Source organism: Temnothorax curvispinosus, unplaced genomic scaffold (assembly GCF_003070985.1).
Source record: "Temnothorax curvispinosus isolate PA1 unplaced genomic scaffold, ASM307098v1 QBEX01012454.1, whole genome shotgun sequence".
In the NCBI taxonomy this organism is placed as follows: Eukaryota; Metazoa; Arthropoda; class Insecta; order Hymenoptera; family Formicidae; genus Temnothorax; species Temnothorax curvispinosus.
In genome coordinates, this window is record NW_020222234.1 from 1,177,580 (window position 1) to 1,197,598 (window position 20,019).

Consider the following 20,019-nt stretch of genomic DNA (forward strand, 5'->3'; position numbering starts at 1 on the left):
CGATAGATAACATTGTTATAACACGAACTATATTCCGATTGTTACTCCGTAAAATATTCGTATTGCCTTGTGTACCTCCCTTTTCTCAATTATATGCGCGATAGAAAGTCAGAGAGACCCCTTTTTTGACGCGCGCGCATTTACAGTCGATGACATCAGTCATTTCTAAAGCAAAGTAAGTTCTCTCTACGAAGCCATACAAAATGCTGTACGAAAAAAAATGACGTCATTCCACGTTCGTTACGCGACAGAAACAAGAGGATGACGATCGCTCAATCGGAATTTCAATTCATTTGCCGGGCTCGCCCTTTCTCTCTTTTTCTGTTCTTCTCTCTTTCTCTGTCTCGGCGCGCCCATTTACGACATATTACACCTGGTAACAGATACGAATACACCATGAAAGAGGAACGGGTAGCTCAAGAGAGCTCGTTCGCGCGAATAATTAAGCGAGACCACCACCCATGCGTCTCGAGTTCTGAGAGCACCTATCAGCATGTATAGTCTTGAAAGATAATTAATCAACACCTTTAAACCTTAAAATCCCTTAATCCCTTAAAATTTAAACATATCCTTAAATTAAAAAAAGAGTGGTTTACTATTTTGGCAAAAATGCTTTAAAATAAACAATTCTATATATTGAAAGTTAGAACTGTGAGAAAATATGTATTTCAATATCACACTATTTAATCGGCTATTAAAAACAAATATGCAAAGGTTAACGTTTCTCTGTAAGTGACGCGCAGCAACATGATTTCTTGCCGTTACAACTCCTAATAACAAAGTGAAGTAATCATTCTCGCGCGTCGTGTTTTTAAGGCCGCGAGTTGGTCTCTTCGTGACGGCAATATTTCGTATCACGGTAACCAGTGGCAATACATAGGCACCTACTTACGCGTTAAGGATTGGCACGATAATCGCGCGTCGATCTTTGTAAAACTGAGTAATGGGACGCATTACGTTAGCGAGCGACTCCGATGAAGTTACATTGTACGATTGAAGAGCGAAATAAATGAAGAACCCCGGGGACGCGTGAGAATAGAAACATCTTCGCGCGAAGAGGAATGCGCCTTCCTCCCGTCTCTTCAATCGGTGCCAACTGTAGTTTCACTCTAGAATTTATAATCTCCAACACGACAGCGCTATATGAACCTGTCGTCGCTAATGACTTCGGCTATGCAAACGGCCAATCGACTTTGAGAGGAAAAAAAAATCGCGAGATCTCGCCTCACATGAAAGCGAGAATCCACTCTCGCCCCTGCGGATGCTGCGATTAGTATGCGATTAAGTCCTGATTTATGGCGGCCGTTAAACGCCTAGATGCGATTGATTTCGTCAATGTCGGCGATCGCGCCCCGGAGAGCTTTTCGCTCGCGGCGCGTCAGCGGTCGGCATCACGTGTTGGGCTACGTCATTAATCGAGATCGGTGAAACCAATCCTGAGATTATCGAAAAAAGAAAAAACCAGATACGGGCACGTTATAGAAATTAGTTGCATGACTTCATGCACCGAGCATTTTAAACTATACGGATTAATATAATAGCTGATAAGACGTTAAAAGCGAGCACATTAGATTCGTGTTTTCACCGGGTTAAACGTTGCTGTCCGAGTCTAACATTTGCTTGACTAATACGGGGATTGCTCACGGCAACGAGAATCAGACAGCTGCATTTAACGTTAAACGTACACGGACTGTCGCGCGTGTTGCCCCATCGGACAGCACAGTGAGCGTGTTCTGTCATGTGCTTTTTCGTGGGATCGACGACGCGGTGCCTTTTGCAACGAAATCCAACTGAGTGGTCGATATAGCCAGAAGCATAGGTGGGCGCGCGTACTATTTTTCCTTCTCATCGGAGTGTACCCCCCTAAGGGGCTAATACCATGCAAATGAGAGCGGAAAACGAAAGGCCGGAAAGGCGAGAACGGCATTTAACTATTAGTTTGCAAATTTAATAGGTCGACATGCACAGTCACGTTTTCATTGTCATTTATGAAATGAGGACCAACCTTAAAAAGTGAATAAGAAAGATGTGAAAGAAAAGGGAAAACACAATGATAAAATTTCTTTGTGTTATAAATGGTCTATTTAGAATGAAGAAAGAAATCGACTTTATATTCTCGACTTTATAAACTCAAAAATCCTAGGATTTACATATTTGATTTAAAATAACATTTTGCGATGCAAATACTGTGAAATTAACATATAATATTACAATTCTGTAAATGCACGATCTATTTTTTTTATCTATAATATAAAAAGAAACTAATTGCGGGATGGAGCTAAGAACGTCGAGCACAATTATGTTCGCCTTTCACGTGTGAATATATTCGAGGCATTTCTCGGCATATTAGCGCCCACGTGCCTCTACGATAAAGTATAGCTCCTCGAAGACATATGCAGTCGAAGCGATATCATACCTCGCAAAGTAATCATCTATACGGAATTCAACCGCGCATTTACCAGCCGACTACTGCCGATGAATCATGAAATTACAACGGTCCCGCTCCTGTCGTATCTCGTTTAACTCTTTCATTCTAAAAACGATCACGGACAACTGACATATTATTACGCGTGCTAAGAATGACTACAATTTGGCTGGAACTAATATCACGAGACAACCTCACATGAAGTTCGTAATAATGATCAAGTTTCATTTTTACTTTTAGAAAAAGATACCGCGTTTTATGGTGGCTTTTAATCCTATTTTCACATGACAACCTTTTAGAATTTGATAATAAATTATTAACTAGTATAAAACGTACGTTTTATCAATCACGATACCTATATACGTAATATATCGATTAATTCGATAAGTAATTAATTTAATATTTTTAATGTATAATAGTTTACTAGATATACATTTAGAATGCGTCGACATTCTTAGGTAAGTAAAGTACAAAAACAAAGATTATGATATCAAGAAAATAAACTAAAGATTGATAAAAATTGAACAAAAAATAAAATATTATACTTACATCTATGCAGTCCTTGATCTCAAATGGCCTCAAAGTCTTTTTATATAACGTAGAATTAGCGTGAAAACACAGCAATCAAATAGATAGAATTTTTCGATGATCAAATATCATGCAATATTGCCAATATTAGAACTATTTTTATAATAATATATAACATATTTGATTTTTTGTAAAAAATCGTCAATCAAAATCGTACTTATATCTACACATTGCGATTATGGTAAGTAATAATATTGAACGAGTGGCATGCACAGTATCGGCAACAGATAGGAATGCGTGGGTTTTCTGCTGACAATTATCTTTTCTTGCTATTCATCTGACGATCCGAATCCGGCATTGTGTATCTACTTACATGTCGCACCGCGGCTTAGTTCCCATTTCATCAGACCTGACTCATCAAACTGCTACATACCATATATCAGCGCAGAACTCTATCCGGCAAGCTCTTACAATGCAGGAATATTTACCCGAGAATTTAATAGCAATCAGAGAGAACAAAAAAATAAATAACAGCTTTGGGGAATTAATCACGCATCAATAAAATATACTATTCTAATAGCTGAAAAAGTTTGCCACAAATATCTTTCTAAATAAAACTTTTTTATCCAAAATTAATTTTTCATTTTACTTCATACGTTTTTTTTTTTAAGTTGGAGATCTCAACATGTTTTTCAAGTGTCTTTTTTAATTCGAAAGTTTCACAAAGTTACAAGATTTTTACCATGAAATGCCAATTGTAAGTAAAATTATCAATTTAGATGTCTCATTGATATTATTACTTTTTTTAATATTCTGACTTGATCGATGAACTGTAGACGAGATAAAGGTCAAATCGCAGAGGAAAACTTGATGCAATACTCAAGAATTAAAAAAATCAAACTTGAGCCTTGTTGCTAGCATAGCGTTTCTCCGCGACTCGAGAGATGACCTTTAATTGCGGTGCCAGATACCGACATGACCTCGAAGAACACCAACTATCGGGAGCTTTCGCGCCTAGAAGAGACGACCCGCTAGTAGCTGGATGAAGAAGGAGAAGATGACGCGGGAGGAGGATGTGATATCCTCACGTCGTTCCAGGACCCGATTGAGCCGTCCAGGTGAACGTTCCGACACACCAGGACGCCAGAACGAACTTTAATGAAGAGAGACATCCAGCGTCGCGATGCTTGACGGACTACAAGCGTTGCTAACGCGGCAACGATCGTTCTTCCTCGTCGTCTTATTCCTTTCCCATCTTCCTGCTGCTCATCTTCTCCTTCGTCCACCACCTCTGCAGACTTTCGAGCGACCCTTCGCGCCTCGACCGTACGTTCGGCTTTCTTTGCCAAAGAAACCGCTAAGGTGCGATCAACTTGCTGCCAGATACTTTCTACCGGTCACAAACGTAAAAAAAGGCAAGCATATCTTACAAGGGTATCTTAGATCGGAGAAAAAATCAAGTAAATCCTTTCTCTCGTTATCCTTATTTGCTTTAAGGTATAAAAAATGAAAGTCGAGTTTCTAAATTTAAAATGTTTTGAGAAAAATTTACAAATAAGAACATTTCGCTCGGCGAGGAACGTTTTGATTCCCATAAAATAAAACGTCGCACGTTTATCCTGCGAAATTCTTCGTTAAAATTAAAGTTCAATCCTATCCGATGATCAACGTTGAGCGGTATCGGCAACCCTTTGTATCACGAAGATAAATACACCGTTCTACTTTCCTCGCGGCGCAATAGCGGTGTCTTCAATGCGTCTTTCCGCATCGTCGTTACAGGGCCCTTCTCCATCGGGTTACGTCCCGTGAACTTCAATCATAACGGCGGAGTCAGCGCCATAAATTTGTCACAACGTACGGAGATAGTGCGCGAAACCGTACACGGTACGGTACGTACGGTACACGCGAGAGCACGCGGACCGCGCACGATCGTGCCCGTGCCAAGCGATGGAGTCGCGGACGAGGGGGTCTAGGACGTGGCTACGATGTGGAAAATGTCATCTTCGTGGCGGAAGAGGAGCCTCGACGTGTGCTCCAAGCGTGGGATGTGGGTCGCCGGGTCTGGGTGTGATCACACCGGCGAAAAAGAAGAGAGGAACGAGGCGCACGCGGTTGCGGCGTCTAGTATAGACTCTGTACATACAACCGACGCGGCGACGTTGGCAGGCGCGACCCCCGGAGACACTCACGTCACGCCAATAATGACCGGCTATTACCTAATACCCGTGCAAGGACTGAGCCCGTGATTTTCGATGCCGCACGAACGATGCGTTACCGTTGATGTGATACTGGCGTTGACACTCGATCGAGACTTCTACGCGTGATATCGTTATGAGTATTATTCGTGAATCAAAAATTATTTTTCTATAAAAAAGTTTCTTTTTTCTTTAATTTGCCACTATATACTATAGGATAGTTGATAAAAATCGTTTTCTTAAAATTTTAACATCAATTAACTATTTATTTTTTTTTAGAGAAAAAATGAATAAAATATGAATTTTAGTTAATATTAACTAATATTTAAAGAATAACAATATAAGAGTAAAATTTCCACAAAAAGCAAAAATACCGAATATATTTAGGGAGTACAAATAAGTCTCCGCCGTTTTGACAAAAGATGGCCCCACCAGGAGGTTATGGTTGAAATTGTCAGATGTAAAACGTCATATCGTAAGGTTGGGCATCTGGCAACACCATAACCTCGAAATATTAGCGATTTTGTATCAGCATCACATAATTTTTTTCGTGCGAAAATGTCGAGTTTTGAGCCGAATAAACGTCATTTGCGGGAACTTTTGATTCACTTCTTTAATTTGAAGAAATCTGCAGCTGAGGCGCATCGATTGCTTGTAGAAGCATATGATGAGGCCGCTTTAAGTGAGAGAAGTTGTCGTGAGTGGTTTCAAAAGTTTAAGAACGGTGAGTTTGACGTCGAAGACAAAGAACGTAGCGGAAGGCCGAAAATGTACGAAGACGCGGAATTGGAAGCATTATTGGAGGAAGATTCGTGCCAAACGCAAAAAGAACTTGCACTTACATTAGGAGTGACTCAACAAGCAATTTCACATCGTTTAAAATCGTTGGGAATGATTCAAAAGCAAGGAAATTGGGTTCCATGTGAACTGAAGCCGAGAAACGTTGAACGCCGATTTTGCACATGTGAAATGCTGCTTGCCAGGCATAAACGAAAGGGTTTTTTGCATCGTATAGTCACTGGTGATGAAAAATGGATCCACTACGATAACCCAAAGAAGAGGAAATCATAAGGACCACCTGGCCATGCTTCAACATCGACAGCCAAGCCGAATATTCATGGAAAAAAACTCATGTTGTGTATTTGGTGGGATCAGCTTGGTGTCGTGTATTATGAGTTGCTCAAACCGAACGAAACCATTACTGGGGCTATCTACCGAACACAATTGATGAGATTGAGCCGAGCACTCAAGGAAAAACGCGCCCACTACTACTCCAGACACGACAAAATTATTCTCCTGCATGATAATGCTCGTCCACATGTTGCGGCGCCGGTCAAAACCTACGTGGAAACACTCAATTGGGAAGTTTTACCCCACCCGCCGTATTCACCAGACATTGCTCCCTCTAATTATCATTTGTTTCGATCGATGACGCACGGCCTGTCTGAGCAGCACTTCACATCATATGAAGATACCAAAAATTGGGTCAATTTGTGGATAGCCTCAAAAGATGAAGCGTTCTTCCGACGCGGTATCCATATGCTGCCAGAAAGATGGGAAAAAGTAGTGGCTAGCGATGGACAATACTTGGAATAACATAAACATTTGAAAACATAAAGTACCGTCCTTTCACAATAAATGCCCAATTTTTTATTAAAAAAAAACGGCGGAGACTTATTTGTATAGTATTGTATAATAAAACTGTTTCATAAACTTTAACTATATCAGTTAATTTTATTTGTCTTTCTTTCATTGCTTTCAATTAAAATAGCAAAAAATACGTTGTACTTTTAGATACACATATATTTTAAATTCCGTCTCAAGTTAATACAACACGTGTTTCATGACTAGGTTTCTATATGTTAAAAAGCCTGAAATGAGTGACTAGCTCGATTAGTAGGCACAAATCAAAAGTAACTCGATTGTCATCACGCTGTAGAACTATAAAGTTGCGCAAGGTACTCGCGATCGATCACTCGTAATGTATGCACCAAGGTATGCACTGGAATATAGGCCAAGCACGTTGCACGCGTGCGGAACTTGAAAATAAAATCATGCAAGGTTTGTCCTAAATACGGGGGGAGCGATTCTTCATTGTGAATCACGTGCGATCTCAAGGAAATGATGTCTCACCACTGGACATTAATCGATCGTATACTGCAGTCTTTCGGAACGTGTGTGTGTGTGTGATATATACGATAAAGATTCGGCTCGAATGGGTAAAAACCAAGGCTGTATGTCACTCTCATGCTACGTACTATACCTATTATAGATATACACTAGGCAACACACGCTATTATGCCTCTGCGGATGTAAACGATTTAAAGAATAGATTGGAATGTGATTATTCTAAACTTCATCATAATCATAGCTTTCTCTTTTTCAAAATCAATTGTTATGACCTTGAATCAACTTAGCGCCGAGAGAAAAAGTATTTTCCTTTCACATTTTCCAAGAACGTAATGTCAAAAATGTTGTTTTTTTTTTGCTACTTTGGTTATTCAAAGGAAGAAAGTAAAGCTGTATTGCACGTATGGATTTCCATGCATTTTAAAGTACTAGTCGCTTCGAGGTCGACTTAACGATCTCCATTCGGCGTTTCTCACGAGGGAAATCTTCGAGAGACCGAGTGGAACTCTTTGTATCGCTCGGGCCATTCCCTCGCAATTCGCTCACATCGGAGGTCCGCGTTCGCATGCAACGAACAATCCATCCGACAGATGTAACCGTTCGCCCCGACCTCGACGATGACGCGAGCCATTAATTACCCGAAACGTGACCCGCTCGACGCGCGGCAGTGACACGCGGCGGCGGCATGGCGTATGCGAGATCGGATGTTGCCTGGAAGATATCGTCGTATCACGACTATCACGAGAGATCCGCGCTACGAGAGACGTCCGCCGTCAAATCACTTTCTCCCGCTGAACACGTCCCGGACGATTCTCATCTGTCAGAGCAGGGCGCTAACGGGCGAACCGATCCGTTTTCGATCCCGCCTGGGACCGCGATGCTCGGAAATCGATGGATCGTGCTGTCGCTTGGCCTGAGAGAAACGTCCGGACTGGCGCGAGCGACACGTCCTCCTTTTAGAATCGTGCGACGAGTATAACGAATGAATCGGTTCGCGCGTCTGCGAACAATTCGATCAGTATGCAACACGGAACGCACGACTTTGTAAAAGTATTTATTTAAGTTTAAGTCAATTGGATTTTCAAGTCTCACGAAAATAAAGAAATATCGCTGATGTAAATGAAAACTTTCATGAATCATTACCTTGATTCTTGTCTCTATTAGTAAAATAAATATAGTGAACATTCATCTAATAGATAACGTGCTTTAATGTGAATTAGTGCATTAATGAGCGAGCGCGACTCGGATAAAGATGCAAGCTAAAAGACATACATCAATAAGTGGGGTTTCATTCGCGGCTCTCTCGGTTAATCGGAAAGAAAAGGTCGGCCAAGCGGAATCAATTATATTCGATTGTGGTAGGCCGCAAAGTCGCTTTACCATGTGTCATGAATATGAAAACGACAAACCGCGAAATTTAATTGGTTATTAGTTACCCGCCTTCTCTCTAGCTCGCCGTCGAATGAGAAAAGCTCGCGACCTTGAAAGTCGATCCCGAACCACGGCCGCTCTAACCGGCGCGGCGCAGCACGTTGAACACGATGTGAAACACGTAACACTCGCTGCCTCCCCTGATTCAACTCGAGCCCAGGCACAAACACGATGTAAAACATATATTTAACGGTAGTCGGGTACCGTAGCAAGGATTGTAATCGTATACGTTTAAAGTGGTAGGTATCGAATGTTGCTGTTCCGCAGTCGGACAATATTAATGACGAGAGCACGCAGCCGTTTCGAGAAAGTTCATCGGCTTTCGTTATCTTAGCGTCGCCGCGCAAAAACGTAATTGCCGCGATGCAAGGATGTCTTATGCAACTAATTGCCAAGCAGAAAGAAGTAAACGCGTCCCACCGGTCGCACTAATCACGTGGTTTGCTTCAATCTTACGATAGATGACTCGTATTCATTTCTAAAACTCCAACAAGTCTTATATCTTACGAGTAACAGGCTACACCTGTAATTCGTAAGATATAAGAAAAAGATACGTTTCCATAATAACAAAGACTTCTATTATGGATCCATTAATTGCGGGAGAAAAAAACCTAGTTATTGAAACTGTAATATGTTCTTTATCCTCACAGTGCAAGAAATAATCTTAGCCCAATTGTTACGACTTTCGATTCTAACGAGTTCGTCGATTATTTGTTCGCTCCGTGTTCGCGGCATGATTCTGCAATTACAAAGAGAACGAGCGAGCCCTTTGGGTACGCACGAACAAAACCCGGAAATCGTCCGACATCGGGACCCGATATGCACCGAGGTCCGTGAACGTTGACACCTTATTATCGTCGCGCCTCGGGCTGCGATCGTCAGGAAGACATCGGCGCTCTCTGCGATCTCCGCGTCTCGCCGCGCTGCGGCGAAAGTCGCTGGGAGGAAAGAATGGCCCGCTAAACTATATACTGATCGGAAGTCACGCGGGATAATCCTGGCTCGGCCTGTCGCTCTCGAGAGACTCGCGCGCCATGCGATTCGATCGCAGCACCGGCGAGCACCGATGATCTCGAGTGCCGACCACGGTTCAATAAGAGAACGACTCTTTATTTAACCCTTACATACCTCGGAACGTCGAAGTAAAAAAAAAGCTGAAGAGAAACTCGGTCAAACTTTGTCCGACTTCTTTGTGAATCATGGACTCTAATCTGTTTTGAGTAGCAAACGGAAAAGTGATTCAATATGGTTCCTTATGCAAAACACGCCATTGTTAACATTAAAATGAACAGGTTGTAAATGACATTGCCTAATGGATAAATACACCTTTTATAAATATGTAAATTTACTTGTGCTTAATGATTCGTACTGACTAAATATTATTGTCTAGATTTTTATATAAAATCTTTTAAATATTATACGATTGGTTATTATAAAATCCAACATCGTAAATTGTGAAATTGGATATTGCGAGGTATCGAGCGATGAGAAAAAGAATCGTAATAAGATAGTAATTTTCGTGGTTAGAAGACGAGATTTATGAGGTCGGAGGTTAAGTTTAATAAAAAAAAAAACAGCGTGAAAGGGATCTTGAGATGACAAAGAAGGATGCACTACGTGTTACAGTTACTCCTTCTCCTTCTCCTTCTCCTTCTCCTCATTCTTATTCTTCTGCGAGAGAGCGATTCATCTTTCACAGATGAACACAAACGCCGTGCCGAATTACCGAAGAAAACGACGAAGAATTGAAGAGCACGAAAAGGGACACAATAAACCTATATCGGTTTCGTGGTATCACGTTACCCTTGCCTTGGGTAGCAAATATCACGTAAAAAAGTCGTTACGATTCTTATACCTTCCCCGCTTTCGAAACGCAAAAGAACCTTTGTAAAAATACTTACATGTCGAGACTTGGGCGACAAAAAAAAAAGAATAAAATCACTGCGGATATTTTTGTGACTGTTGCGAATTATCTAAAACCGGAAAACGTTAGCCGAAAGTAACTTTCGATATCACCTTTCATTTTTATAAGTCAGGTTTTCACGATAAGAGAGTTTATCAGGATGCTCAAAAAATGCCAAATTATCTTTTTCAATCACGAATTGATCAACGAACAAGTTAGAATAAAGTCGATTTTCATGTAAGTAGTAAATACTTATTCGGAAACCCCATTGATATTAAAATTAAATATTTCATAAATAACAAGATAATTGATTAATTTAATTTGCAAGGCAATAATTTCAGTGATCTTTAAGTTTCCTGTATATATAATAATGGCATATTACAAAATTTACAAAAAAATTATCTCGTTCGTCAACCCACGAAGCTACATCATTCCAAAAAATATATACTACTTAAAAATAATGTATAAAATTATCCACATTATCTTTACTTATTTTTCATATGTTATGTAGTTTTGATAGATTTGCTATATAATATATAATACCCGAACGGGATCTTCCCTTTCTAACTTTTAAAGCCTATCACATATGAATGCAAGCGCGTGCGTTCGCAATCGGTTTTCCTGACTTACGACCGTAACATATTGACGAAGAGCACAGCCGTGAAGAGTATAGTGATTGTCGGCGGCGGCGGCGGCGGCGGCGGCAGCATAAAACCGTCATTACCGCCAATTACAATAAATCCCGCGCTGTATTCTCCGCTTATCGTTTTCCATGCGTCTACGTTCAAGGTGCGGTTTAATCTATAATCCGATGTGAAGGTAATGGGGGGCATAGATATACGGGGTGTTCCAAACGTGCTATATTGCATAGATTAATAGCATGCGTTAGACATCAAGAAAAATAGCTTCTTTGATGCAAAAGCATAATTCCCAATTCCTTAAAAATCCTTGAAACTCAAAGAATACTATAACGATTAAATTTCAAGGGTGTTCAAGTAGCGATGAATTATAATAATTATTCTTCAATAGTTTGCTCATCAAGATATTTAATATAAAAAACGTTGTAATAAAATCTCTTATCAAGTTTTAAAAAAATATTTTCATTCCCAGTAGTTCGCTTGAGGAGCCATCGAATATATCGCGAATGTCGAGACACTCCGTATAGATGTGAGTTTCAAAAGAGAGGCTCTCTCTCGTGAGAGGAACGAAACGAAAGAGGAAAAGAGGGAGCGAAGGGAGAGAGTAACGGAGTGAGGAATCGGCAAAAAGACGGAGGAAAGCGGGTGTGCGCGGCGAGCACAACTGGTGCGGCGCGGCGCGCGGGTAATCATTTTCCGCGGCTACACTTTCACGACTGATGATCGGGTAGCGTTTCAGCGGCGATCGGCCAGATTTACTCCACCCTGTAATGTACGTGTGCGTACGCGCGCCGCGTGCGTGCATACGTGCATGCATGCGTGCATATGCGTACGTCGCCCGGCGTATTCGCGGACGCGACTCGCGCCCGAGCTAATGCCGGTGTAAACGCAACCACCGCGCGGATACCACTTGGTGCTCACTCGCGGAGCTCCGCTATACATCGCCTCGAGACTTCGCCGTCTAGAGACAAGTGGAATGAACTCGCACGCATCCATGGGACTTCCGCGAGGCGCGTCAGCTCGCCCGCTAATAAAACCGGGTCCCGCTATATGCAGATGATTACTGATTACTCTGAATTGTAGTCGGACGATCGATTTCGAACGTGCGGAATCGTGTGTGTAAATCTAACTGTTATTTATACAGTTACACGGAGTAAAATGAAAATTTTACAGTTTTTTCATTATTTTTAGTTAAAAGACTATATACGATAAGCTCGATTTCTCAAATATACAATTTGTCTTTTGGTAACGCATCTGTATATAAGAGTAAATCAAATATATCGTGCAGCATAAGATATAAAGTTTAATTTTAATATGTAAGATATATTCTCTACCGTGAAGGAAATTCAATTCAAGGCTTATTCAAAGTTTATTCACCTCTACGGCTCTACACTAACTAGCTTTACATATATATGAGTCTATAAGCCTGACACATTTAACAAAGCCGCGGGATTAACAAACTTGGTGGCTACGAAGGGTATAGTATATAGGAAGAGTAAAACAGAGAACATTACTGGATCAGGCAATGTAAAAGGTAGATTAACCAGGGGTACTAGTTAGACTTGTTACGATTCTGCCTCCTGAAAGAGACTCCAGCAAAACGGCGTGGCCGCCGATGCACGACGCCCGCATTGGAGTGCACGTGGTGACTCTCCAGCGACCGCGCAACCACACAGCCGTGGTCCAGATAGATCACGTCCGATATAATTAATGAGCACGACCCGCAATTCCCATACACACCTCCGGCTCGCCCGGTCCGCCCTAACAAGCACCTCGGCGAACCTAAGCTAACCCGTGCAACCGAGAAGTCGAACTGTTCCGTTCGCGGCGAGGAGGCATTATGTAGGTATCTGGGTGAGAGAGCCCGCGCTTCCCTACTCGCGATCTTTCCGATAAAAATTGGCGATTACGATTCGGCCGATCGTACCAGTCGCCAATTATACGAATGGCATGTTATCTTAAACGACGATATACCATCGAACCAGTAATCATGTCTATGATGTATAGATTTTTACAATGGGAAACATTGTACGCTTATACCTGCTTATTTTTAGAATAATTTTTAAGTACAAATATTTTCAGATATGTCACAGATTAGACTTTTAAAATATTTAAGTACTTTTTCTTATTATTGTATACGAGTAGTGCTTTTTTTATTATACACACATCATATACATATATTTATGTACATTAACAGCATTTGAGAGATGTTTCCTAAAGCTCATGATAAAAAACGCTTATTATAATAATATTATTATTTTTTATGAAACAGTGATATTATTACATCTCAATACTAAAGAGATAAGCATAAAAAATCAATCAAATAAAGAACTAATCATTATTGTTTTCTTACTTTTATATCGTAAATATGGCAATTGTCTACAGAAAGAAAATGTGAATACTGCAGAATAATCCAATATCTAATGTTCAAATACGTAATAGTTCTATTAAATTTTAGCAAAAATATTATAATAAGAATGTTAATGAATATAAATAAGTATTTTATATAGACTGTATTAATGCTGATTAGACAAGTGACTTCAGTTCCATGCGATGTGTATAAATGCGAATAAGTCAAGTGGCGCGAGGGGCATGCCTCTGGACGAGGTCGTGCAGAGAAAGTTGAGATGCTTAAACTTTCAATCAGGATGTCATAAACGTTAGGCGAAATAACATTCCATATCAGATTTATTCACTGACAATGAGCCATATTTCCTCGCGCGAATTGTCACTGGCAAGATGCGATCAAAGAAGATGAATTCTCATCGATGCGCCCACACTAAATTCCACGGCGATCGATTGAATAAAACTGATATCTCGCGACCAGACAATACGATCAATATTTATTGTTAACGATAGTTAAAAATCTAGATGCAGGAAAAAAAATTTAATATAAAAAGATAAAGAAGAATAAAAAGCGACAAAACAGATAAAAGAATTACCAACAGTATCCGAAATTGGCACGTAAGAGCTTATTGTTAAATGCAAAATATAATGCGAATAATGTGAAGCCATCTTTTAAAAAACATTTGCATGACGGTAAATGTCTCTCGCTAATAAATTTTGCTGTATTGCGGTTGCTTTATGATTATCATCAGCGTGAATATTTATAATAAATAAACGACAGAACTTTATAATTGCAAATTATATTAAATCTTCCCGATATTCGATGAGCCGTTCGATGACCGTAATCTTACGTGCCGTCACTAGCGGTGCCGTCAAAGAACGGATGCATACACGTTAAAAGAAGCGTACAATGTCCATTTGAATACAAACCGCAACTATGGTTACCGCGCGCAAGGCAGTAAAGCGAATTGCAACACATATACCGCGTATGGGCAAAGGAAGGCTTCCCCGTACGTAATTTATGTTCTTGCTCTTAATGCGCTACTAGCAATGATTAAAACGTAATTTCCACGGATAGGAAGAAATACGGCGTACTTGCGTTTTCCTTTGCTTTGATTTACGGCGCTTTATTTTTCTTCGTCATGATTTATACCGACGATCGTTCTCTCGCGAAACACGACGTCCGATTCATTCCACACTTTATCGAATAAAACCTAAGCATATACACGTACGAACGGTTCTTTAGAAACTTAGCGTTATATTGTTTAAGTGTGGAAATCGAACTTTTAGTTATATCGAAAACAGATTTTAAAATTAAAATTTTACTACTCTAAGATATTATTTTATATAAATCTTATTAATCGCCAACTCAAAATGCTGGTGTTCAAATAACACTCACCCCGCAGCATGCAAGAACTACAGGTAACTCTTCGTCTGTAAGTTCTTTCGACGCGTTTTCCTCTTCTTTGACAATAATTGTCAATTCCGAGTTGATATCCGTCGCGTTCTCGGTTGCTTCCGGAACTTCCGCGATCAATGTGTCGCTCGAGTCGCACTTGTTCAGATTAGTATCTTCCGTCGTCAATGTCTCGAGTGAGACCGCCGCGTCTTTTCTTTCTTCATCACGGAAAGGCTCTGGTTCCTTTGTCGGGGTTTTCTCGTCCGAGACAAGATTTTGCTCCGGATTTGCGTCTCTGGCATCCTCGTACAAAGACGTCCTGCTTCTGCTAAGATCGGCCCGGCGATCCTCTTCCAACAGCCTGATGAGAGCCTCGTGCGGAGTCTCCTCAAGGTTCTCGCCCCTCGAGGAATTCTCCTCGAGCGTTTCAGACGCGGGATCTTCGACGGGCTCCGCATCGCGGGCCGCCCCCTTGAGTCTCTCTTCGGAGAATTCCGTGTACTTCTCCGGAGGTTCGTCACGATCCTCCTGCTGACTCGCGCAGGTTGCAACGTCCTCCAAGTACCACGAAGTGCAGTTCTCCTGGCGTCTCTTCTCCGTGACGTTCTCATCACCTTTCGACAACGCGCCCTTGCACTTCTTCAGGTAGCTCTTCACTTTCTTGGTCTTACTCTTCCGGGTCTCTTGGCTGCGTGGCAAAGTATTGTCCACGTTATCGCTCGGATCTACGGATATTACTTCCGTAGGCGGTTTTAATTGCGTTTTCTCGGAATTCTGTGCGTCTTTCACTTTGGAATCGACCGTACTGTCAAAACAGACGCACGAATCCTGTTGATCAGTAGCCAGGGTCCATGTCTCTTCTTTCTCCGGCGGCCGGCGATCTGCCGGTATCACCTATAACGAGAATAAATGTATGTTATTAATGTTCTCAGGGCATATTAACATAAAAACAATTAAATTCATATATGTTCGTTAAGTGCTCGCATTCTCCATTGTCGTCGTTACGTCTATCATCGTACCTCTGGATCGTAAATCCAGCGAATCGGCGGCGGAGATTTTCCCACAATACATATTCACGTTTCGCGATTGATTAATTTACATAATCAACGTTGAAAAAATGTCGATTGTGCGCGATAAGAATTGCGTCAGCAATTGAAGGCAAACTGAACGATATAGCCGGTCACTCGATCGCTTTCATAATAATCTGTTAGATCGGTTGGGCATTATAGTACGGCTAGGTACAACTGTATCGGCAGCAATCGTTCGACTAGCTGCAACGCGACGTAAAACAATAGACTTATAATAAATATCGACGAGAAATAATGACGACAACGACGGTGTCGCCGTTAGCTAATATCAACCCTAAGCGGCGCATAACGATGACATTTTACGCCGCGGCTACGCGAAGCGTGCGCCCATAATACCACCGGGAATACAACTTCCTCCCGTAATATCTCCGATTTCATAATGCGCTAGCCCCTTGGTTTCCTGCTCTCTGAAATACGGCGATGCGCCGCTCCCGAGGACGTGAGTCATCGCGCGCGCGAAACGTAAATATAAAATGCTCCAGCTACCTCCCCTACTCGCATTGGTAAGGTATGCGATAACCAGGAGATGGGATCGAATCCCTTGCAGGTATAACAAGAAAAGAAGAAACAGTCAAGGCCCAATGCGCAGTTGTAAATATTTGTAACGATTGTATCGTGTTAAAAAATATATTATATTAATAACAAACGTTTCAATGTATTTCGAATCCTTTTCTTAATAACTCAAACAAGATGCGTAAAATTGTTTAAAGATACCCATTCGCTCGAAAATCATTGGTTATTAACAATACAAGTACAAAATAATTAATAAATACATTTCTAAGCAATCTTCTTACAGCTTTCATTTCTGTTGCGAACTGTTTTCCAGATGTGTTTGATTAACTATATTTTATAATATATGATTCAGCAGAACCTTGGCAATGACGGGATCATCCATTTCGCTAAATCTACGAAAGAGATGATCACGTCACTGTCAAGGTTTCGCGATCCCATCTTCAGACTTCCACGTAAGCGCGCGAAAGTTGCAGACGAATATCCGTTCCCGAGTAAATCTTGGTCTAGCCAGAGTTTACATGTTTTTGCGGCGGGCAAAAATAGCCGCGCGAGCGGATCGACATCGGCCGGAGCTGGTTTTATATCGTTCTCTACGAGAGGAGGGCCTGCGAGAGCCCGACTGGTAGATCGAATCTCTGCGATGATGCGATAGCAAGATGAGGCGTGGGAGCGGAGTCGGGCTAATCTTTCGAGCAGCGCGAGCAGCTCTCATTCGGAGCGCGTGTCTCCTCCGTCTGGCCGGCCGCTCTTGTGCCATCAAGAGGGAAAGTTTCCTCGAGTGCCCGGCCGTGTGCCTTTTCTCGCGCGTCGCGGCTGGAAAAGTGCGCCCCGCGAGGAATAAATCGAGAGCGTAATAGAACAGAGCGAAGCTATTCATTGTGCCGCGTAAAACAGCCAAAACGACAAGCGACAGCCGGTTATCCCTTCACTCCCTCCCCTTTCTCTCCTTTTCTCGATGGCGGAGGCGCGATCGGAAGCATGTTTAACGCTTTAATCAAATTATTAACCGACGGCGAACCGACGGTGCTTTCCCCTCCCTCGTAAATTTTACTCTCGTTTCCCGTGGCGCGACTGTTAGGTACTTTATTACAATGAGATCCAAACCTATTAGAGAAACTCGGAACAACCGGACGCTGACTGGCTAGATGGTTAAATGAATCGATCGACGGCCCGTGCTAACTGCCTCGGCAACCAATAATAATTACTCTTTTCTCTATGCCCCGGCTATGTACATGCACATATGTCATGTACGCCGTAACTCATTTTCTTTCTTGATACGTGAAATCGGCGCGCGTATTTCGCGTTGCGTCGTGCTCCACTGTCGGACACTGAATTGCCATAACGGCTGAACTGTGGATAAGAGATGTGCATATGTAATTGTATGATACGTATATATCGGGCATGGCTGTATTTGCACGGAACTCGCTGAAGAAACGGTCGTTTGTAGCCTACGGTAGTCTCGGTAACGAGAAGTCGCCAATCGTCAATACACGAGCATATAAATGGCCGCAACAGCGAGTATGTACGTTCTACTACGCAACGTCAACGAAAGATATGAACAGACGTGAACGTGGATAATTACGCAACGAGTGCTCAAGCGCACAATGAAATATCATGTCATCGCGAGCATTACGAAATGCACTTCTGTGAGAAGCACTTAACCTGCGATTGGCTATATTGCATCCGTCGCGACTGCGTGCAATTCATTAACGTGAAAAAAGTACAAAAAATTCGGAGAAGAGAAAAAATCAGACGTCTGTGTCTGGTCGCTAGACTTTTTCAACTTTTAACCGTCTAATGCACTCTAATGGATAATCCGTTGTATTTTTTTATTGTTGCAAAATTCATTGCGTTTTAGTTCATTCAATGTTCTGTTGCTACCTTCATCGTCACGCAATGATCTAAGATGCGCGAAACTAGAAGGCACATTCCATCGCAATATATGATATAGTCATCAATTATAAACCGCGATACGAGACCAAACGTGCTGCTACGAGGGAGAAGCGCGCGTAAAATAATAAATAATCTCTATTACACGCGCGTATGATAAATCAATGCCTATCTAGACTGACGTGCGATATGCGATTCCGGGTGCAGTCCACCGCGCGAATATATCCCCGAGCGAACCGGGGCGCGCCTCTGCCAGGGAACGTCTTTGACACGGTGCGCCGAATCGCGAAGGCGCGCGATTAATCTTCGTATCCTCTCGCGAAGGTGTTCACGCGAGATATCGTCAACAATGTTAATTAGTCCGCGGGATAATTTATACCCTCGGCACTCCATCGCCGTCCAGGAGCGGTGCGGATTACTATAGGAAAGGGCTGAGGAGCGTTCCGAGGAGGACGCGGACGTAAATCACTGGCGAGATGCGACGTATATAGAGAAAACCTGGCTCTTCTCGTCTCGCTCGAGAGCATCGCCGGTTAAATATTGAATGAAGATCCCGTCCATGCGTGTATACGTGTAAGTAGATATGTGTATCTGTGTACACCGGACACGACCGCGGCGTGTTAGACTGTCTCGGCCTCCTGGACGGTGTTACCGGTCAACGAAGCGTACCACGGCGATAGCACCCACTTTATTACGGCGACCGTAAGCATGGACGACGTATTTATCGACCAGTGATTCGCACCACTTACTTACTATAACTAAGCTCTCACGATGAAAATTACGAGCCTAATATGGACCTATGAACGAACGTGTATGTGAAGATTGTGTGCGTCCATCGAAGTAACATGTTGATTATCATCGATAAGAAGCAATTATTTATTATCTTTCGAAGCTTCATCTTCTCCACAACTTCCATTCGCTTAGAAAGTAATGGACCGCACGATCTTTCTTAAACGTTAAATTCACGCTATGCGCGACTTTTCTGTTTGGCAACATAGCCGTATGTTGATAAGAGCCAACTGTATTATTTACGGTCCGACACCGTTTTCGCCGAATATAATAGCTGCAATGAGCCAATTGGTGCTGATCAGAAATTTCGCACAAAGATTAGTAACTTGCAAGTAACCGCGACCTGCTTTAGCTGCATTACTTGTTATGCCTTACTCTTAGGCTATTTTTGTCGCTCTTATACGATACCATTTACTGCAGCGTGGCGTGCAGTAAGAGAGACGTTGACAATTCTAAGTAACCCCTCTACTGAGCTGCCGCAGTCCCTAGCGTCTTTCCGCAGGTATTATACATTTCTACCGTTGTTGACAACGATTAATGTGTCAGATCGACGATGTACAAAATTCAGCATCATTCGTACATAACGAGGAAGAAGCAAAACTTAAGTTATCAAACAAATTGAATGTATTTTTCTTGAATATTTAACCATAAAATATTAAATCTTTGTGAATAACGATTAAATATAAATAAAAATATGATAGAAAGTAATACAAAAACTTCAGTATCCTTTCTAATTTACTCCTA

At 41.8% G+C, this 20,019-nt stretch overlaps 1 protein-coding gene across 3 annotated transcripts in view; it reads right to left on the reverse strand.

Annotated features, from left to right (window-relative positions):
• The window catches only part of LOC112462483, a 291,597-nt gene that overhangs the window by 250,820 nt on the left and 20,758 nt on the right, over window positions 1–20,019 (reverse strand). For all 3 annotated transcript variants that reach the window (XM_025028281.1, XM_025028283.1, XM_025028282.1), the window contains exon 2: window positions 14,996–15,889. In XM_025028281.1, the coding sequence (XP_024884049.1) occupies window positions 14,996–15,889 (894 nt within the window). The remainder of the gene's footprint in view (window positions 1–14,995; window positions 15,890–20,019) is intronic.